General features: G+C 39.6%; 1 protein-coding gene across 8 annotated transcripts in view; it reads right to left on the reverse strand.

Annotated features, from left to right (window-relative positions):
* Positions 1-14853, reverse strand: part of LOC110520307 (titin) — a 178309-nt gene that overhangs the window by 115362 nt on the left and 48094 nt on the right. For all 8 annotated transcript variants that reach the window (XM_021597527.2, XM_021597528.2, XM_021597534.2 and 5 more), the window contains 36 exons: positions 14561-14839; positions 14181-14459; positions 13790-14077; positions 13400-13678; positions 13027-13308; positions 12655-12933; positions 12270-12548; positions 11881-12159; positions 11482-11769; positions 11097-11375; positions 10432-10713; positions 9979-10257; positions 9569-9850; positions 9159-9437; positions 8771-9058; positions 8368-8646; positions 7976-8257; positions 7594-7872; positions 7179-7463; positions 6733-7023; positions 6285-6575; positions 5833-6120; positions 5601-5714; positions 5195-5480; positions 4903-5086; positions 4645-4725; positions 4251-4518; positions 3894-4154; positions 3219-3428; positions 3033-3110; positions 2908-2934; positions 2721-2777; positions 2571-2627; positions 1056-1109; positions 570-644; positions 32-97 (listed from right to left, as the gene is read on the reverse strand). In XM_021597527.2, coding sequence (XP_021453202.2) covers positions 32-97; positions 570-644; positions 1056-1109; positions 2571-2627; positions 2721-2777; positions 2908-2934; positions 3033-3110; positions 3219-3428; positions 3894-4154; positions 4251-4518; positions 4645-4725; positions 4903-5086; positions 5195-5480; positions 5601-5714; positions 5833-6120; positions 6285-6575; positions 6733-7023; positions 7179-7463; positions 7594-7872; positions 7976-8257; positions 8368-8646; positions 8771-9058; positions 9159-9437; positions 9569-9850; positions 9979-10257; positions 10432-10713; positions 11097-11375; positions 11482-11769; positions 11881-12159; positions 12270-12548; positions 12655-12933; positions 13027-13308; positions 13400-13678; positions 13790-14077; positions 14181-14459; positions 14561-14839 — 8034 coding nt within the window. The remainder of the gene's footprint in view (positions 1-31; positions 98-569; positions 645-1055; positions 1110-2570; positions 2628-2720; positions 2778-2907; positions 2935-3032; positions 3111-3218; positions 3429-3893; positions 4155-4250; positions 4519-4644; positions 4726-4902; positions 5087-5194; positions 5481-5600; positions 5715-5832; positions 6121-6284; positions 6576-6732; positions 7024-7178; positions 7464-7593; positions 7873-7975; positions 8258-8367; positions 8647-8770; positions 9059-9158; positions 9438-9568; positions 9851-9978; positions 10258-10431; positions 10714-11096; positions 11376-11481; positions 11770-11880; positions 12160-12269; positions 12549-12654; positions 12934-13026; positions 13309-13399; positions 13679-13789; positions 14078-14180; positions 14460-14560; positions 14840-14853) is intronic.

The following is a 14853-nucleotide window of genomic DNA, read 5'->3' on the forward strand; positions in this document are numbered from 1 at the left end:
AGATCATTTAGAAATGCAGATATTTAGATACCTTTATGTGGTACTGCTGCCTCAGCTGGTTTAGCCTTCTCCTCGGGTTTCTTGTGCACTTCAGAAACTTTAAAGACACTCATTGTGTTAGCCAATGTAGCAAAGCAGTATCTACTGTGGACATCCATGCATTCGCATGTAAGGTACTTGCCAAAGAAGCACATATATTATGGAAGACAATACAGACAAACAGATAAGCGTGATCAACTTAAGAGCAAAGAATCAAATATCATAAATACTGAAAGTACAAACCAAGTTAAACTAAGCAAGACATGGAAAGAAACTGATCATGACATGGCAGGGAAAACCTTTGACACGGTTAAAAGAAAAGCAAGCTGTAAACAGAGTTTCATAAATGACACATGAACAAAGATCATGAACTTCTTTTGCCAAAACATTGCCGACTATGTACATCACATAAAAAAAGAAGCTGTTAAAGAGTTTACCAACTGACACATGAACAAGACTAAGAACATGTTTGCCAACTTTGCCATAACATTGCTGTAAGCCAAGACAGACAAAAGTTGTTCTTTTAATACCTTTTTGTGGCATTTCCTCCCTCATTCCAACCTTCTTACTCTGAACAGACTCCTCCTCAACAGGTACTCTCGGGGCTGATAAGACAATGAGAATATATTAGTATAATTGTTCAACAAGGCACATAAGCTAAGGATAGAGGTTTACGGTTATAACACACAAATATAGACACAGAAATGAAATAACTCCTGTGGGACAACAAAGGAGAGAGAAAGACGTGGGATTTGTGACCGTGTTCCGCACACACAAACACACGCTAGCACACTATGGTACGATCACACATACAAAGAGTAGGAGCCCATACATTCTGTTTCAAGATTTTTTAAAAGAGTGGCTCAAACATACAGACAGACAAGGATGATTTTAAGCACCACACATGTTAATACCAATGTGGCTCAAGGTGGAACGTTAAAGATGAACTGTTTGGTCACTTGAGTTAGCTGCTAGCAGACATAAACAGCAATGGTAACATCTATTCTAAGGGATACCTGTGGTTGTAGAGATTTTCTGTACTACTGTCTCTTCTGTCCAGCTTTCATACTCTAATAAAGAGTAACAATGAAAAAAAATTGTTTAGATGAACAGTGGGAAATTATGGAGTATTGGTTAGGTCGTGTTACAATACTGAATAATCTTTTTAGGTGTACCAACTTGTCTAAACATGTTCAAATGAAATTGGTTAAATTGATCTTGGTTATTATTGACTGAAATGTTAGGTCATGTTACTAAGTTGTACAAACACATACAGATGTAGGATCTTAATTTGAGCCAGTTTGCTACAGGCAGAAAATAATTGTGCCGCAACAGGAAATGTGAATTATTATGTGGATTATAATTCATGGCCAATTTTGTTGGGGTTGATACATTTTCGTAAGGAAAAATCAATTCTGAAATTACAAAGTGGAAATTACAAATTTCAGAAGCCTTTTTAAACCTCAAATACACTACAAGTTTTACATTTCCTGGGTAATAAACTCAGCAAAAAAAGAAAGGACCCTGTCTTTCAAAGATAATTCGTAGAAATCCAAATAACCCAGATCTTCATTGTAATTGGTTTAAACACAGTTTCCCATGCTTGTTCAATGAACCATAAACAATTAATGAACATGCACCTGTGGAACGGTTGTTAAGACACTAACAGCTTACACACGGTAGGCAATTAAGGTCACAGTTATGAAAATCTAGGACACTAAAGAGGCCTTTCTACTGACTCTGAAAAACACCAAAAGAAAGATGCATGCTGCAAGGAGGCATGAGGACTGCAGATGTGGCCAGGGCAATAAATTGCAATGTCTGTACTCTGACAGCGCTACAGGGAGACAGGACGGACAGCTGATCGTCCTCGCAGTGGCAGACCACGTGTAACAACCCCTGCACAGGATCGGTACAGCCGAACATCACACCTGCGGGACAGGTACAGGATGGCAACAACAACTGCCCGAGTTACACCAGGAACGCACAATCCCTCCATCAGTGCTCAGACTGTCCGCAATCGGCTGAGAGAGGCTGGACTGAGGGCTTGTAGGCCTGTTGTAAGGCAGGTTCTCACCAGACATCACCGGCAACAACGTCGCCTATGGGCACAAACCCACCATCGCTGGACCAGACTGAACTGGCAAAAAGTTATCTTCACTGACGAGTTGCAGTTTTGTTCAGCGACACATTATTCCATTTCTGTTAGTCACATCTCTGTGGAACTTGTTCAGTTTATGTCTCAGTTGTTGAATCTTGTTATGTTCATACAAATATTTACACATGTTAAGTTTGTTGAAAATAAACCCAGTTGGCAGTTAGAGGACGTTTCTTTTTTTTGCTGAGTTTATGCAAAAGCGTGAATAATTGTGAAAACATGGAGATAGTTAAATTGATGATGGTGATGGTTACTATTAATATGATGTAAATCTTGCACAATAATCAAACATTTGTGAATTATTTTATGATGATTTTAGTGGTTTGATGGTGATGGAAAGACTCTTAATATAAAAGAATGCAAGGCCATATACCTCTCATTTCCACCTCTCTCACTTCCATCTCTTCTTCATAATAGTATTCAGAAGATTCTTTAAAAAAAAACATGTAGATGTTGAGTTCTCATATTAATTAGGTTAGTTTAGATTTATATAATTAATGCCAATCTTATGTCCCATTCTTACCTTTTAGAGTAACTGAAGATGGCATATCAGGGATTCGTATTGATGAATCAGGGACATCTAACGGATGTTGAAATTGGTTTAAATATCAAAGATACAGTATATATAAAATAAGTTACATATTTAAGATACGTTGACTAGGAATTGTGATACATTTGAGAGGTTGTGTAGCTAGAAATCAAATACTTACCATGGGGTACCCCTGCTAATTGAATTTCTGTGAAAAAGGAAGATGAAATATTAAAAACTGAATTAAGGCCACTATGAGATACAGACAGCTGGAAAACAAAAACAAATGCTAACAACTATACCGACCTTTGTCTGAAAGATAAAGCTCAGCTGTGCTTTTAGCTTCCCCTCTGGGCTCCAACCTCACAATGACCGAGTAAACGCCTAAAGGATTAGTCATGAAGATGATTTAATAATCCATTCTGATGTATTCATCTGGGTAACGAGAATAAAGAAATCCATAAAATGCTTGTTTGACGCAACTCTACACACCTTCATCTTCATTGGTTACATTGCGGATGATCATAAAGTGTCTTCTGCCTTCGCTTCTGAAGTTATACTTTGGGCACTCTCTGAGTTCCCAAGTGTCTTTGTACCATGTAACGATGGCATTGTCGAAAGACACCTCACATTCGAAGGTGGCTGCTTGGCGTTCGCCCACCACAATGTTCTGGATACGTTTGGTGAAGTGAATTTGTTCAGCTAAAACAGATAACGTGGTGATGAATTTAGTTTGATTTTAATATTTCTGGTTATTCTCATAATTCAAACTTATTGTGCAAATTCAAGTCAAATTAGACAATGGAGAATAGATATGCAGTTAGAAGTGTTCAACAGATCATGATGGGTGATTCAATAGGATGAAAGTAGAGACAAAAAGTCAAAAGACAAGAAAGAAAGGCAGAAATGTTGGTTTGTGGGCAAAGTTCCAAGACCAACAAGTGTAAGAAAGTAGAACAAATGTTATCAGAGAGTTCCAGGACGAAAAAGAGTACGTCAAATCAAAAGTGCAAAAAAGAGAAAAAGAGTGAAAAAAACAACATTTAAAGATTAGTGACAAAATAAGTGATGAAGAAAAAAAGAGGTTAGTTTGGGGTGATCTTCTCCACTCTACAACATGGGAGATGCAACAGCAACCAATTATTATGTGGTTTAATCTATACACACCTTCAACCCATAGATCTGCAGTTGATTCAAGGTTGTCATATCTGCAGGCATAGCGTCCGTGGTCTTCTGGTTGGAGGTCTTTAATCGTCAGCCTCTGAATCTTGTTGACCACCTCATGCGAGTATTTGCCCTTCATTTCTAAAAGCTTTCCATTCTTAAACCACTGTGTTTTGACATTAGGGATAGAAAACTGGCAAGACAGTGTACATGTTTGCCCCTCCTTACACACAACTTCCTCCAGATGTTTCTCAACCTCAGGCTCTGTAAAGACACAACGAACAAATATGCATGTCGGTCAGTATTTACAGATACAGTATAAAGGACTGTATAAACAAATGCAGAACCATAGATACCCACCGATAACAGTCAGTTTAGCACTGGAGATATGTGGGCCACATACAACACGGTAGTTGCCCTGGTCTTTGGTTTGACACTGCTTGATCTTCAGAATGTGACTGTCACCAACAATGTTGATTTCGTATTTTTCATTGTTGTCAAGCTTCTGAGTTCCCTTGTACCAGGACAGGGTGATCTCTGGAAAGTTGATCTTGATATCACACTCAAAGGTGGCAACCTTGTTGGTGACTGTAGATTGATCTGTTATGTCCTTATTCACGGTGACAGGCTGCAAACAAATAAAGAAGACATATGTGCTTAGACATTCATGTCAATAAATATGCATATAATACATGATACTTACTGCTGTTGTCATTGTCAGACATTTCATTGTGGTGGCTAATGAGGAACCTACCTCAGTACGTTCCATTCTCTTTTGCAAATCAGCCACAAGAGCAGCCAAATCCTCGTCCGATTCTCTCTCTCTCTCCAGTTCCTAAATCACATCAAAACACAAAGCAGAACTAGTTATTGTGTGGCCATTATTTCTTTAAAAAAGCAACAACATTCTGTATTGTATGACTAATATTAAGTAAATTAAACTGTTGTGTTCTGAAGAAAAGACTAAGCCATTAAATTCAATTGAATACAACTTTATGTTAAATGAATTTACCGGTCTTCCACTTTCTTCTGCTTTCTCCCTTTTCAGCTGCTCAATGGCCTGAAGAAGTCCACGGTAGTCAGTAATTCCATACATGCGGGCATATTTCTCATACTCCTTAGGGTCCACATTTCTGAGCAACTCTACAATGTCAATGTCTTTCTCTTCCTGGGGACTCTTCTGCTTAGATGGAGTCCTGTGGAGGAAGAAAAATAGAAGAGGAAGGCATGGCAAATATTATTTGTACAGTTTCTTGTGGAATGTGAAAGGTAGAGACACAATTGTCAAAGAGAGATTCACTTACTTCTTCAGTTTTGCTCTGAAGTCTCCCTCAACTCCGACAACCTCTTTCCTTTCCTCAACATGCATGTCGGTGTTGCATTCTATTTCTCCAGCTTTGTTAGTTGCAACACATCTGTACTGTCCGGAGTCAGACTTTGTTATTTCTCTGATCTCTAACTTGGCATCTGGCCCTTTCTGCTCAATAGTGATGCGACCACCATGAGTGATCTGCCTCCACTTGCCCTTCATCCATTTCACGTTAGGAATGGGATCACCTCCAACCTTAGCGATGAACGTTGCAGTGCCCTCTGTAAATGATTGAAGACATCCTTTACTATGGAAATGTTAGATTATCCAATGTTTAAACAATGTGGGTTGTCAATTGAATAATAATTATATGCTTCTAAATCTCTTTTCATCACACTTACTCTCGGCTACATGGCAAGGCTTGGGCTCCTCGATGAAGAACAAGTTGTCCAGTTTCTTTACTGGTGATGCTGTTGATTCCTCTTCAGCGGGTTTAGGTGCTGCTTTGGATTTCTCTGCAATAAAGCATAATTCAAGAAGTCTGTTATAAAAACCATAATCATTCATTCATGACAGCTGATTCCACAAGTTATTGGATATGACTTGAATCAAAATATGGTCCAGAAGATGTACCTTTGATTGTCACTTTGGCCTTGCAGAATTCACTACCAGCTTCATTGGTAGCCTTGCAGAGATAGTCCCCTGCATCATTCTTTGATACGCGCATGACCTCCAAAGAGGCAACGTCATCGGCAAAAATGATTTTAGTGCTGGAAGTGTTTTTCAAGTCTTTTCTGTCCTTCATCCACTGAATCTTCATAGGAGGGGATCCATGGACATGACAGCTAAGATGCAGGTTCTCTCCCTCGGTCAGCGTGACAGGTTTGAGAGTGGGGTCAAATGTAGGGGGCTTCTTGTGTTCTGGGAAAATAGGGAAGAGTCAAAAACATACATGGAAAAACATACATGGGACACATAGTAGAGATGCATACAAAAGTTGTGTACATCTCGTTTTCTATGGAGAAACACAACAAAATAATATTAATATTATTTTTATTAATATAGTAATATTAATATGGACCTACCAGTTATGGTAACTGTCACTTCGCAAGAGGCAGTGCCAGCTTCATTGGTGGCTTTGCAGGTATACCTGCCACAGTCTGAGACTTCGGAGCTCTTGATACACAACACAGCCACATTGCTCTTGAAGGACATGTCATAGTGATCAGAGTTGTGCCTCTCAATGTCATCTTTGTACCAATTGATGGTCATGGGCTGAGAACCAGACAAACGTGCCTCAATTTTCACCATCTTGCCCTCTGTATCCTCAAGGGTCTCTGTGGGCTTTTTGGTGAAGGTAGGTAGGATTTTGCGCTCTGAAAATAAATACAAAAGAATGAAAGGTTTCTGAAACAAGATTGCAGTGGTCATGTTAGGTGTCACGTAAGCAAACAAAGCACTATACCAAAAATGTCTCTCAAGAAACTAAAATGTCTCTCAAGGACTAAAATTGGGTGCCAGTGGTCCAAATACCTTTGACAGTAATTTCAGTGGAACAAGAGTCCTTTCCAATGTCATTAGTGGCATGGCAAAAGTAGCGGCCAGAGTCTGCTTTAGCTGCTTTCAATATAGTAAGGTGTGGGGTGTTATCCTCGCAGGACATCTTGTAATTTCCCCCTGATCGAATATCTTTGTGATCCTTTGACCAAGTGACTTTTATTGGCAAAGATCCAGTCATGTGGCATTCCAATTCCACACTATCACCTACTGAAATGTCCACCATGGGTGACAGCTTTTTATCAAAGACAGGGGGATATCTTGGCTCTAAAAGTTAAATGATGGGAAAGAGGTGGAACATACAGCATACTTTGAAATGAAAGCATTCACATTGTACAATATGACATGGTACTAATACAGAACGTGCACTGTCTCTCAGTCAGCAAGCAAAAAACTACTTCTTTGAAGAAAAACCGACCGACCTTGAAGAGTGAGTTTGGCTCTGCAGGATGCAGTCCCAACGCTGTTGGTAGCAACACAAGTGTATTCCCCAGAGTGTCTCATTTCACCTCTGGTTATTTTTAGGGCAGCAGTGTTATCATCATAACTCATGGTATAGTCGGTGGATTTCAGAGTTTCACCGTCTTTAAACCAAGAGACCTCAATGGGCGAGGAGCCTGCCACGCGGCACTCGAATTTGACTTCCATTCCTTCAGTCTGTTGAAGACTGGTTATTTTCTTGGGGAAGGTAGGTGGCGTTTTTGCCTCTGAAAATAGGATAGTTCAACAAACAATATAAGACTAAACGTTAATTTCAGAAACAATGATGCAGAGTCAAAACGGAATATCTCCAGATTAAAAAGAGAACATTCCTAAATAAAAGATGGCGGGCATCACCTTGGACAGAGAGGCGGCAAGTGGATGAGGCTGTTCCTATGTTGTTTTCTGCTTTGCATGTGTATTCACCAATATCAGCCTTGGTTGCTTTGCTCAGTTTCAAGCATGCAATTCCTTTGGAATATTCTATTTTGCAAGTGGGGCTGGACCTCACTTTTCCGTCAGCCTTAAACCAAGCCACCTTTATTTCAGGGGTTCCACCCACATGGCATTTCAAACAAACTGCATCACCAGCAGTAACTTCCATTGGCTCCAAATTCTCAATGAAATAAGGTGGTTCTAAAGTGACAGATATAAACCGTTAAATCAGAAACATGCACATCAGATATATACAGTATAGGACAATCCCAATACATTACCAGATCAACTTAGGTAAACTAACCTAAGATGGACACTTGTGCTTTGCAGGTATCCTTTCCAGCATCATTGGAAACTTCGCAAGCGTATTCCCCACTTGCTTCCTTATCATCAGTGTTTAAACACTCCAGGATGCAGGAGGTCTCAGTGGTAGTGACATTGTGCTTATAAGAAGAATATAGCTGTTTTCCGTCCTTATACCAGGTGACAAATATCTTTGGGGTTCCAGAGTATGTGCACTCAAGTACCAATGATTTCCCCTTTTCAACAGAATGGTCCTTCAGCTTCTTAACAAAGCGCGCAGGTTCTGAGTTAAATCATATAGAAGTTTGTTAGTCCACATACTGATTAATTTTGTTTTAATTCTGTTAATAAAATGTGTAATAATACATTTAAAAAATTATATTATTGACCAACCTTTCACTGACAGATTAACCGGGCAACTTTCCTTCCCAGCATCATTAATAATCTGGCATGTATACTCTCCAGCGTGGGATTTGTCAATTTTGAATAGCTCCATTGTAGCTGTACTGTCCCGGAGAGCAATTTCATAGCCTTTTCCAGACAAAATTTCCTTGGTGCCTCTGAACCACTTCAGTTTCAGTGGGGCACTTCCTTTGACAATTGCTGAGAACAAAACATTTGTGCCAGGCATTGCTTCCAATGGCTGAGGTGGCATCACGAAAGAAGGAGGTTCTAAATACAAAAAAGACATACTTTTATCTTGCCGACATCTAACATTAAATCAGTCACTTTACAAAGCAATAGTCATTATGAAGGCCAAACGTGTACTGTAGATTCAAACCTCCTATTTACTGACCTTTCACAATGAAAGAGGCACTGGTCTCATTGGTTCCTGCCTTGTTTACAGCTTTGCATTTATACACTCCAGAGTCTGACAACTTAAGAGTGGGCACTTTGAGCATGCAGGTGTTGTCACTGAATGTAATCTCATAGTTTGGTCCAGTTTGGATCTCCTCTCCATCATGGTACCAAGTAATGGTGAAAGGTGCGGAACCAGAGACTTTGCAGTCAATTTCACCAGCTTTTCCAACAATAGGTTGATAATCCTTCAATTTCCTTGTAAATGTTGGAGGTATAGTTTTATCTGTTATAGAAGGACATGGTTAGTAACCAGTGCATTAGGAAAAACACTAGGCAATTAGGCAAATGTCATACTATACTGTGTATAGGAAGTGGCCACCAACCTAGTACAGTGAGGTTTAATTTGGTGAGATCACTGCCAACCTCATTTTTGACCTCAAATGTATATTCTCCTGTGTCAACTTTTTCTGCAGACAAAACTTTTAAGCTGGAGATCATCTTTGAGAATGAGATTTTGTACTTCTGTCCAGAGGAGAGTTCGACTCCATCCTTAAACCATTTTGGTTTCAGCTCTGGTGTCCCCGACACTTTGACTTCTAAAGCTGCAATATCACCTGCAGTCACACTGAAAGACTCTGGTCTCTCTACAACTTTAGCTGGTTCTGAAAATAAAGAGCATGAAAAGAGGTGTGCTTACAGAAACTGAATCATTTTAAAAAGCAATGACTGGGGGGGAAACTAAGCGAATTAAGAAAGAAAATTGAATTAAGAGAGAAAATTTAAATGTACAAACCTAATACAGTCAAGTTAGCAAAACATTCCACAACTCCGGCATCATTTCTGAGTTGGCAGGTGTATTTGCCCATTGCCAGTAAATCTGCTTTAAAGACTTTAAGAGTGACTTGGTTGTTGTCAAAGGTAATTTTCCGGTTGTCACCATCTCTGAGAATGTGATCCTTATCCTGTACCCAAGACGCGGTCATTGGCTGAGAGCCTTTGACATTGGCCGTCAGGGTGACTTCTTCACCCAATATGCATGTCATATTCGACAATTTCTTCACAAACGTTGGTGGTTCTGAGAGAGGACAAACACGGTGAGGAGAAAAAAAACATCATGAGGGAGTAGTTCATGGTTAAAACCTGGAACATCAATTATCGAAATAAAATTTAAAAAATACCCACAGATGATGCAATTCTACTAACCTCTGAGTTGAATTGTAGTACGGCATGTTTCATATCCTACACTGTTTGATGCCTTGCACTCATACTCTCCAACATCTGAGGCTTCCAATCCAATTATATGAAGAGTGGCAGAGGTACCCTCATTCACCATCTTATATTTCCTACTTTCTTTTAGTGGTGTTTTATCTTTGGACCAGGTAATCTCAAAGGGTGCTGTGCCAATTATCTCGCAGTGTAGGCTAGCATCCTTTCCTTTCATTCCTTCAATTGGCTGAGGTACTTTGAGGAAAGATGGTGGGTCTACAAAACATTGAGAATCGTTAAGAAGCAGCTCTCTTTGTTACATGCAGCAAAGCCTCAAATTCATACTGACGTAATACCACCAACAGACACTATACTAATATTAGATTATTATGGAATATATAATCTAATATGGAAAATATCAAAACCCAATGTCATTGATCACTGGCTAACCTTTGACTGTAAGAGTTGTGCTGCAGCTTATGCTTCCAGCTTCGTTGGTTGCTTCACAAGTGTAGACTCCATTGTCTTCAAATCTTGTGGTGTGCAGCTCAAGGACTGCCATTGAGTCAACAAATGAAGTTCTATAGTTGTCACCTTCTGTGACCTTAGTGTCATTTTTGAACCATTGCATTTGCAGAGAGGGCGCACCCGTAACTTTGCATTCAAGACGGAGTGGCTCGCACTTCTTCACAAACTTTGTGACTGGCAATTTCAGCACAAATTCAGGAGGTTCTGCAAAGCCAAAATATAGCAAAATTAGGTTATTGAAGCACATGCAACTTGACAAAGTGAAATAATATGAGGCTTGGAATGAACTGCAAAAAGAGGTGATTTGATGACTTGATGGATCTGTTAAGGATTAAAGCCCAGATGAATTTGAAAAGGGAAATGGGAAGCATGATACATGGTGGACAAACAGTTGTTGATGTAATGGAGGTGTTGGTGAAGGTGCTGTGAACTGCTGAAGGAACTGTGAAAAGGAGGTGCTGGAGGAGCTGTGAAAATGCTAAACAATTGAGCACAGATAAAAGCATTCGAGGACAGACGGAACGGTGGAAGCCAATCGAGGAAAGATGGAAGCCAAGGCAAGAGTTTAAATAAGAGCATGTTCCAACCTTTTACTGTTAAATTGGCACTACATCTTTCAGTGCCGGCATCATTGCTAACTTGACAAGAGTAAACTCCACTCTGCAAAACTCCAACTGAGTAAAGATCTAAGAAGCAAGATAATCCTTCCAGTCCGGTAAAACATGATGGTCCAGTGATCAATTCAGTGTCATCCTTGAACCATTTCACTGCGAAAGGAGGTGTTCCTTTAAACGTGCTCTTAAATCGCACGTTGGAGTTAGGAAGGGCTGCCTGGGGCTCAGGCAGCAGCACAAAGCTTGGCGGCTCTAAAGATGCGTTTGAAAAGAAACAATAGCAACCAAGTTAATCAGCTGGCCTGACCCTTTCATGAGAGAAAAATATGAATTTGATATAAATGTTATAAATTCTGACCTTTCACCCTTAGTGCCCCACTACATTCAACGCTTCCTGCTGTATTTGTTAGTTTGCAAGAGTAAGTGCCGGCATCAACTCTCTCTAACTGTTCGATTTCCAAAGACACAGAATTGTCTTGACGAACAAGTTTATATTTTCCACCAACGGAAATGTTGTTTCCATCTTTCTGCCATTCCACAGTAATGGGAAGGGATCCAGATATTTTGCAGCCAATTTGAACAAATGTTCCCAATATTTCCTGTATTTCACTCATTGGTTTGGTGAAGCTTGGGGGAATAGTTTGTTCTGTTTTCACAAGAGCAACAACAAAACAGTCAAAACCATATGCATTACATATCATGTAATAACCAGTATACTACCACACTAATTTGTTTCAATACAAGATTTTGCACTGACCTAGTACAATCAACTTGACTTTGCAACTGCAGGTATCAATGTGGTTTGAGACCTCAAATTGATAGTTGCCTGCATCCTCCTTTTGTGTAGTCTGAATTTTAAGGCTACTAAGGTTGTTCTCGAAGCTAAGTTTGTGCTGTGGACTTGACTTGAGCTCTTTGCCATCTTTGGTCCACTTCACTTTGAGCTCCGGACTGCCTGCCACTTTGCACTCTAAACTGACTGGATCCCCAATAGTTACTTTCATCACTTCTGGTTTCTCTGTAATCTGAGGTGGTTCTAAAATGCATAGAAATATCCATTTTCTGTTAAAGTCCATACATTTCAAAGACAGACCTGACTAAAATTAAAACAAATATCTAGCTAGCATACTAAATGAAAAGACAAACCTTGCACCATGAGGGTTGCAAAGCACTTGTCCTGTCCAGCATCATTTGCCACCTGGCAGGTATATTTCCCACTGTGATGGGCCTCACAGACCGGAATCCTTAGAGTTGCCACATTATCCTCAAATGTCCGTTCAATTTTAGGATCTTCCAAGATCCAGTTCTCATCTCTTTGCCATTGCACAGACAGAGATGGTGACCCAGTGACAACACACTGAAATTCAGCCGATTTGCCCAAAACAGTGGCTACATTTTCAATTTTCTTCACAAATGATGGTCGATCTAACATCAAACCAAGGAACAATTATTAGTTATTTAAAGTAAGAATGTGTTGTCATCATGGAAGTTACGTAATCTATCACAATAGTATATGTTTTAAGTAACTAACCTTTTATACGAAGCGTAGTTCTACAAGAACAACTTCCAACCTCATTTGAGACGGTACACTGGTATTCACCAACATCTACACCATCACATTTCTGTATCTCAAGATTCAGAATGTCCTGTACTTGTGAGAAACTGTGCTTTGTGCTGGATTTAATTTCCTTTAAATCCTTATGCCACATGACCTCAAACGGACCTGTGCCAATGACTTGGCACTCTAAAGAGGCATTTGAGCCCTTCACAATATCCGCAGTTGATAACTGTTTAACAAAGGATGGTGGCTCTGAGGTAGAGAAAACAGACAATAAACTCAATGAAGTCTGAATCATATAAAAGTTTGAAAATATAAAATTATTCCAAAAAAGACTAAACCAACCTTTCACTTTCAATTCCATATTGCAGCTTTCACTGCCGGCTTCATTACGGGCCTCACAATAGTATATTCCACTGTCCTTAGTATCAGCACCACAAATATCTAGGGTTACTATGTTGTTATCAAAGAACATCTTGTATTTGTCACTAGGACTTATCTCGTTCCCATCTCTGAACCAGTATATATCAATCTCTGGAGTTCCAGTCACCTGGCATTCAAATGTTTTACTTTGCCCAGGTTTCACCACTGACACACCGTCAGGTTTTCGTGTGAACTTTGGAGGCTCTATATAAAATAAAGTAAACATAATAAGTATAGCAGAGGTCCAATTCAAAAACAAATGTCAAGAAGGTAAAGAATAACAGACAATAAGAACCTTTGACAAAGAGCATTGCTTGGCAAGCATCAGAGCCCACGTCATTATTAATTTCGCAGATATAGTCTCCAGAGTCTAATGCTTTGGCAAAGAAAAGCTCCAGCGATGTAGTGGTGTTGTCTTTAGTCACAGAGCAATCAGAGCCAGATAAGATCTCCTTCTTGTCTTTAAACCATTTAATGGTCAAGGGTGGCGTGCCAGACAAAAGGACATTAAATTGAACCTTTGATCCAGGCAAAACATCCATTGATTCAGGCCTTTCTAAAACCGATGGTGGTTCTGTTGAGAAAGTGGGGAATGCATGTTTCAAGTTAAAAGTCAAAACATTTCTGAAGCCAAAGAGAGCCAAAGATACAGAAATATAGAAGACAAAAAAATGGTTATCCAAACCTTTTACAATTAAGGCCCCAGAACACTGGTCCTTGCCTGCCTTATTAGTAGCAATGCAGGTATAACTACCACTGTCTGCACTGTCAAGACGACTTATTTCCAGAAAAGCTGTGTTTTCAAAGAATGTGCATTTGTGCTTTTCATCCGTCTTGATCTCTTTCTCATCTTTGTACCAGAGTACAGATATGGGCAGAGAGCCAGACAAAAGGCACTCCAAGTGGGCAAATGATCCTTTGATACTCTCTGTTTTCTTCAGTTTCCTTGTGAAAGATGGTTTTATGATTTGATCTAGCATAGATTAAAAAAAAGAAAGTAGATAATGCTGTCAATACAGGAATACCTGTAAAAAAAAAGCTAAAAAAATTATAAAAATATGTATAAATGAGCTGACCTAGAACAGAAACTGTAGCTTCACAGGTACTGCTTCCAACGTCATTAGAAACCTCAAAGTTGTAATCTCCACTGTCGCTTTTTTCTGTACGGAGAATGTTTAGTACAGAGCTCTTATCTGTGCTCTGTACTTTGTATCTATGACCTGATGTCAGCTCTCTTCCATCCTTCAGCCATTTGACTTTGAGCACCCTGGTTCCTGAGAACCGGCACTGAAGTGTAGCGGGATCCCCCATTGTAACACTGACAGATTTAGCCTGTTCAGTGATATTTGCTGGTTCTGTGATAAACATAACATTCAACAATGAGTTTTTAACATCAGAATATAAAATCCAAACACCAGTAGCAATTTGAAAAATGTCCTGATAAACATCAACCAACCTTTGACTACCAATAACGCAGAGCATTTCTGATTGCCAGCTTCATTTTTGGTCTGACAAGTATATTTCCCAGCATGTTTGGTTTGAATATTTGAAATACGCAGCAGTGCTGTCCTGTCTTCAAAGGACATCTGTGCATGCTCACCATCTTTGACCTCATGGTCATCCTTCAGCCATGACACAGTCATAGGTAGTGATCCTTTCAGAGTACACTGCATAGAAATCTCACTGCCAACTAGGGAATTCACATTCTCTATCTTTTTCACAAACGATGGCGGTTCTAAAGGTGGAAAA

This window comes from Oncorhynchus mykiss, chromosome 3 (assembly GCF_013265735.2).
Source record: "Oncorhynchus mykiss isolate Arlee chromosome 3, USDA_OmykA_1.1, whole genome shotgun sequence".
Taxonomy (NCBI): Eukaryota; Metazoa; Chordata; class Actinopteri; order Salmoniformes; family Salmonidae; genus Oncorhynchus; species Oncorhynchus mykiss.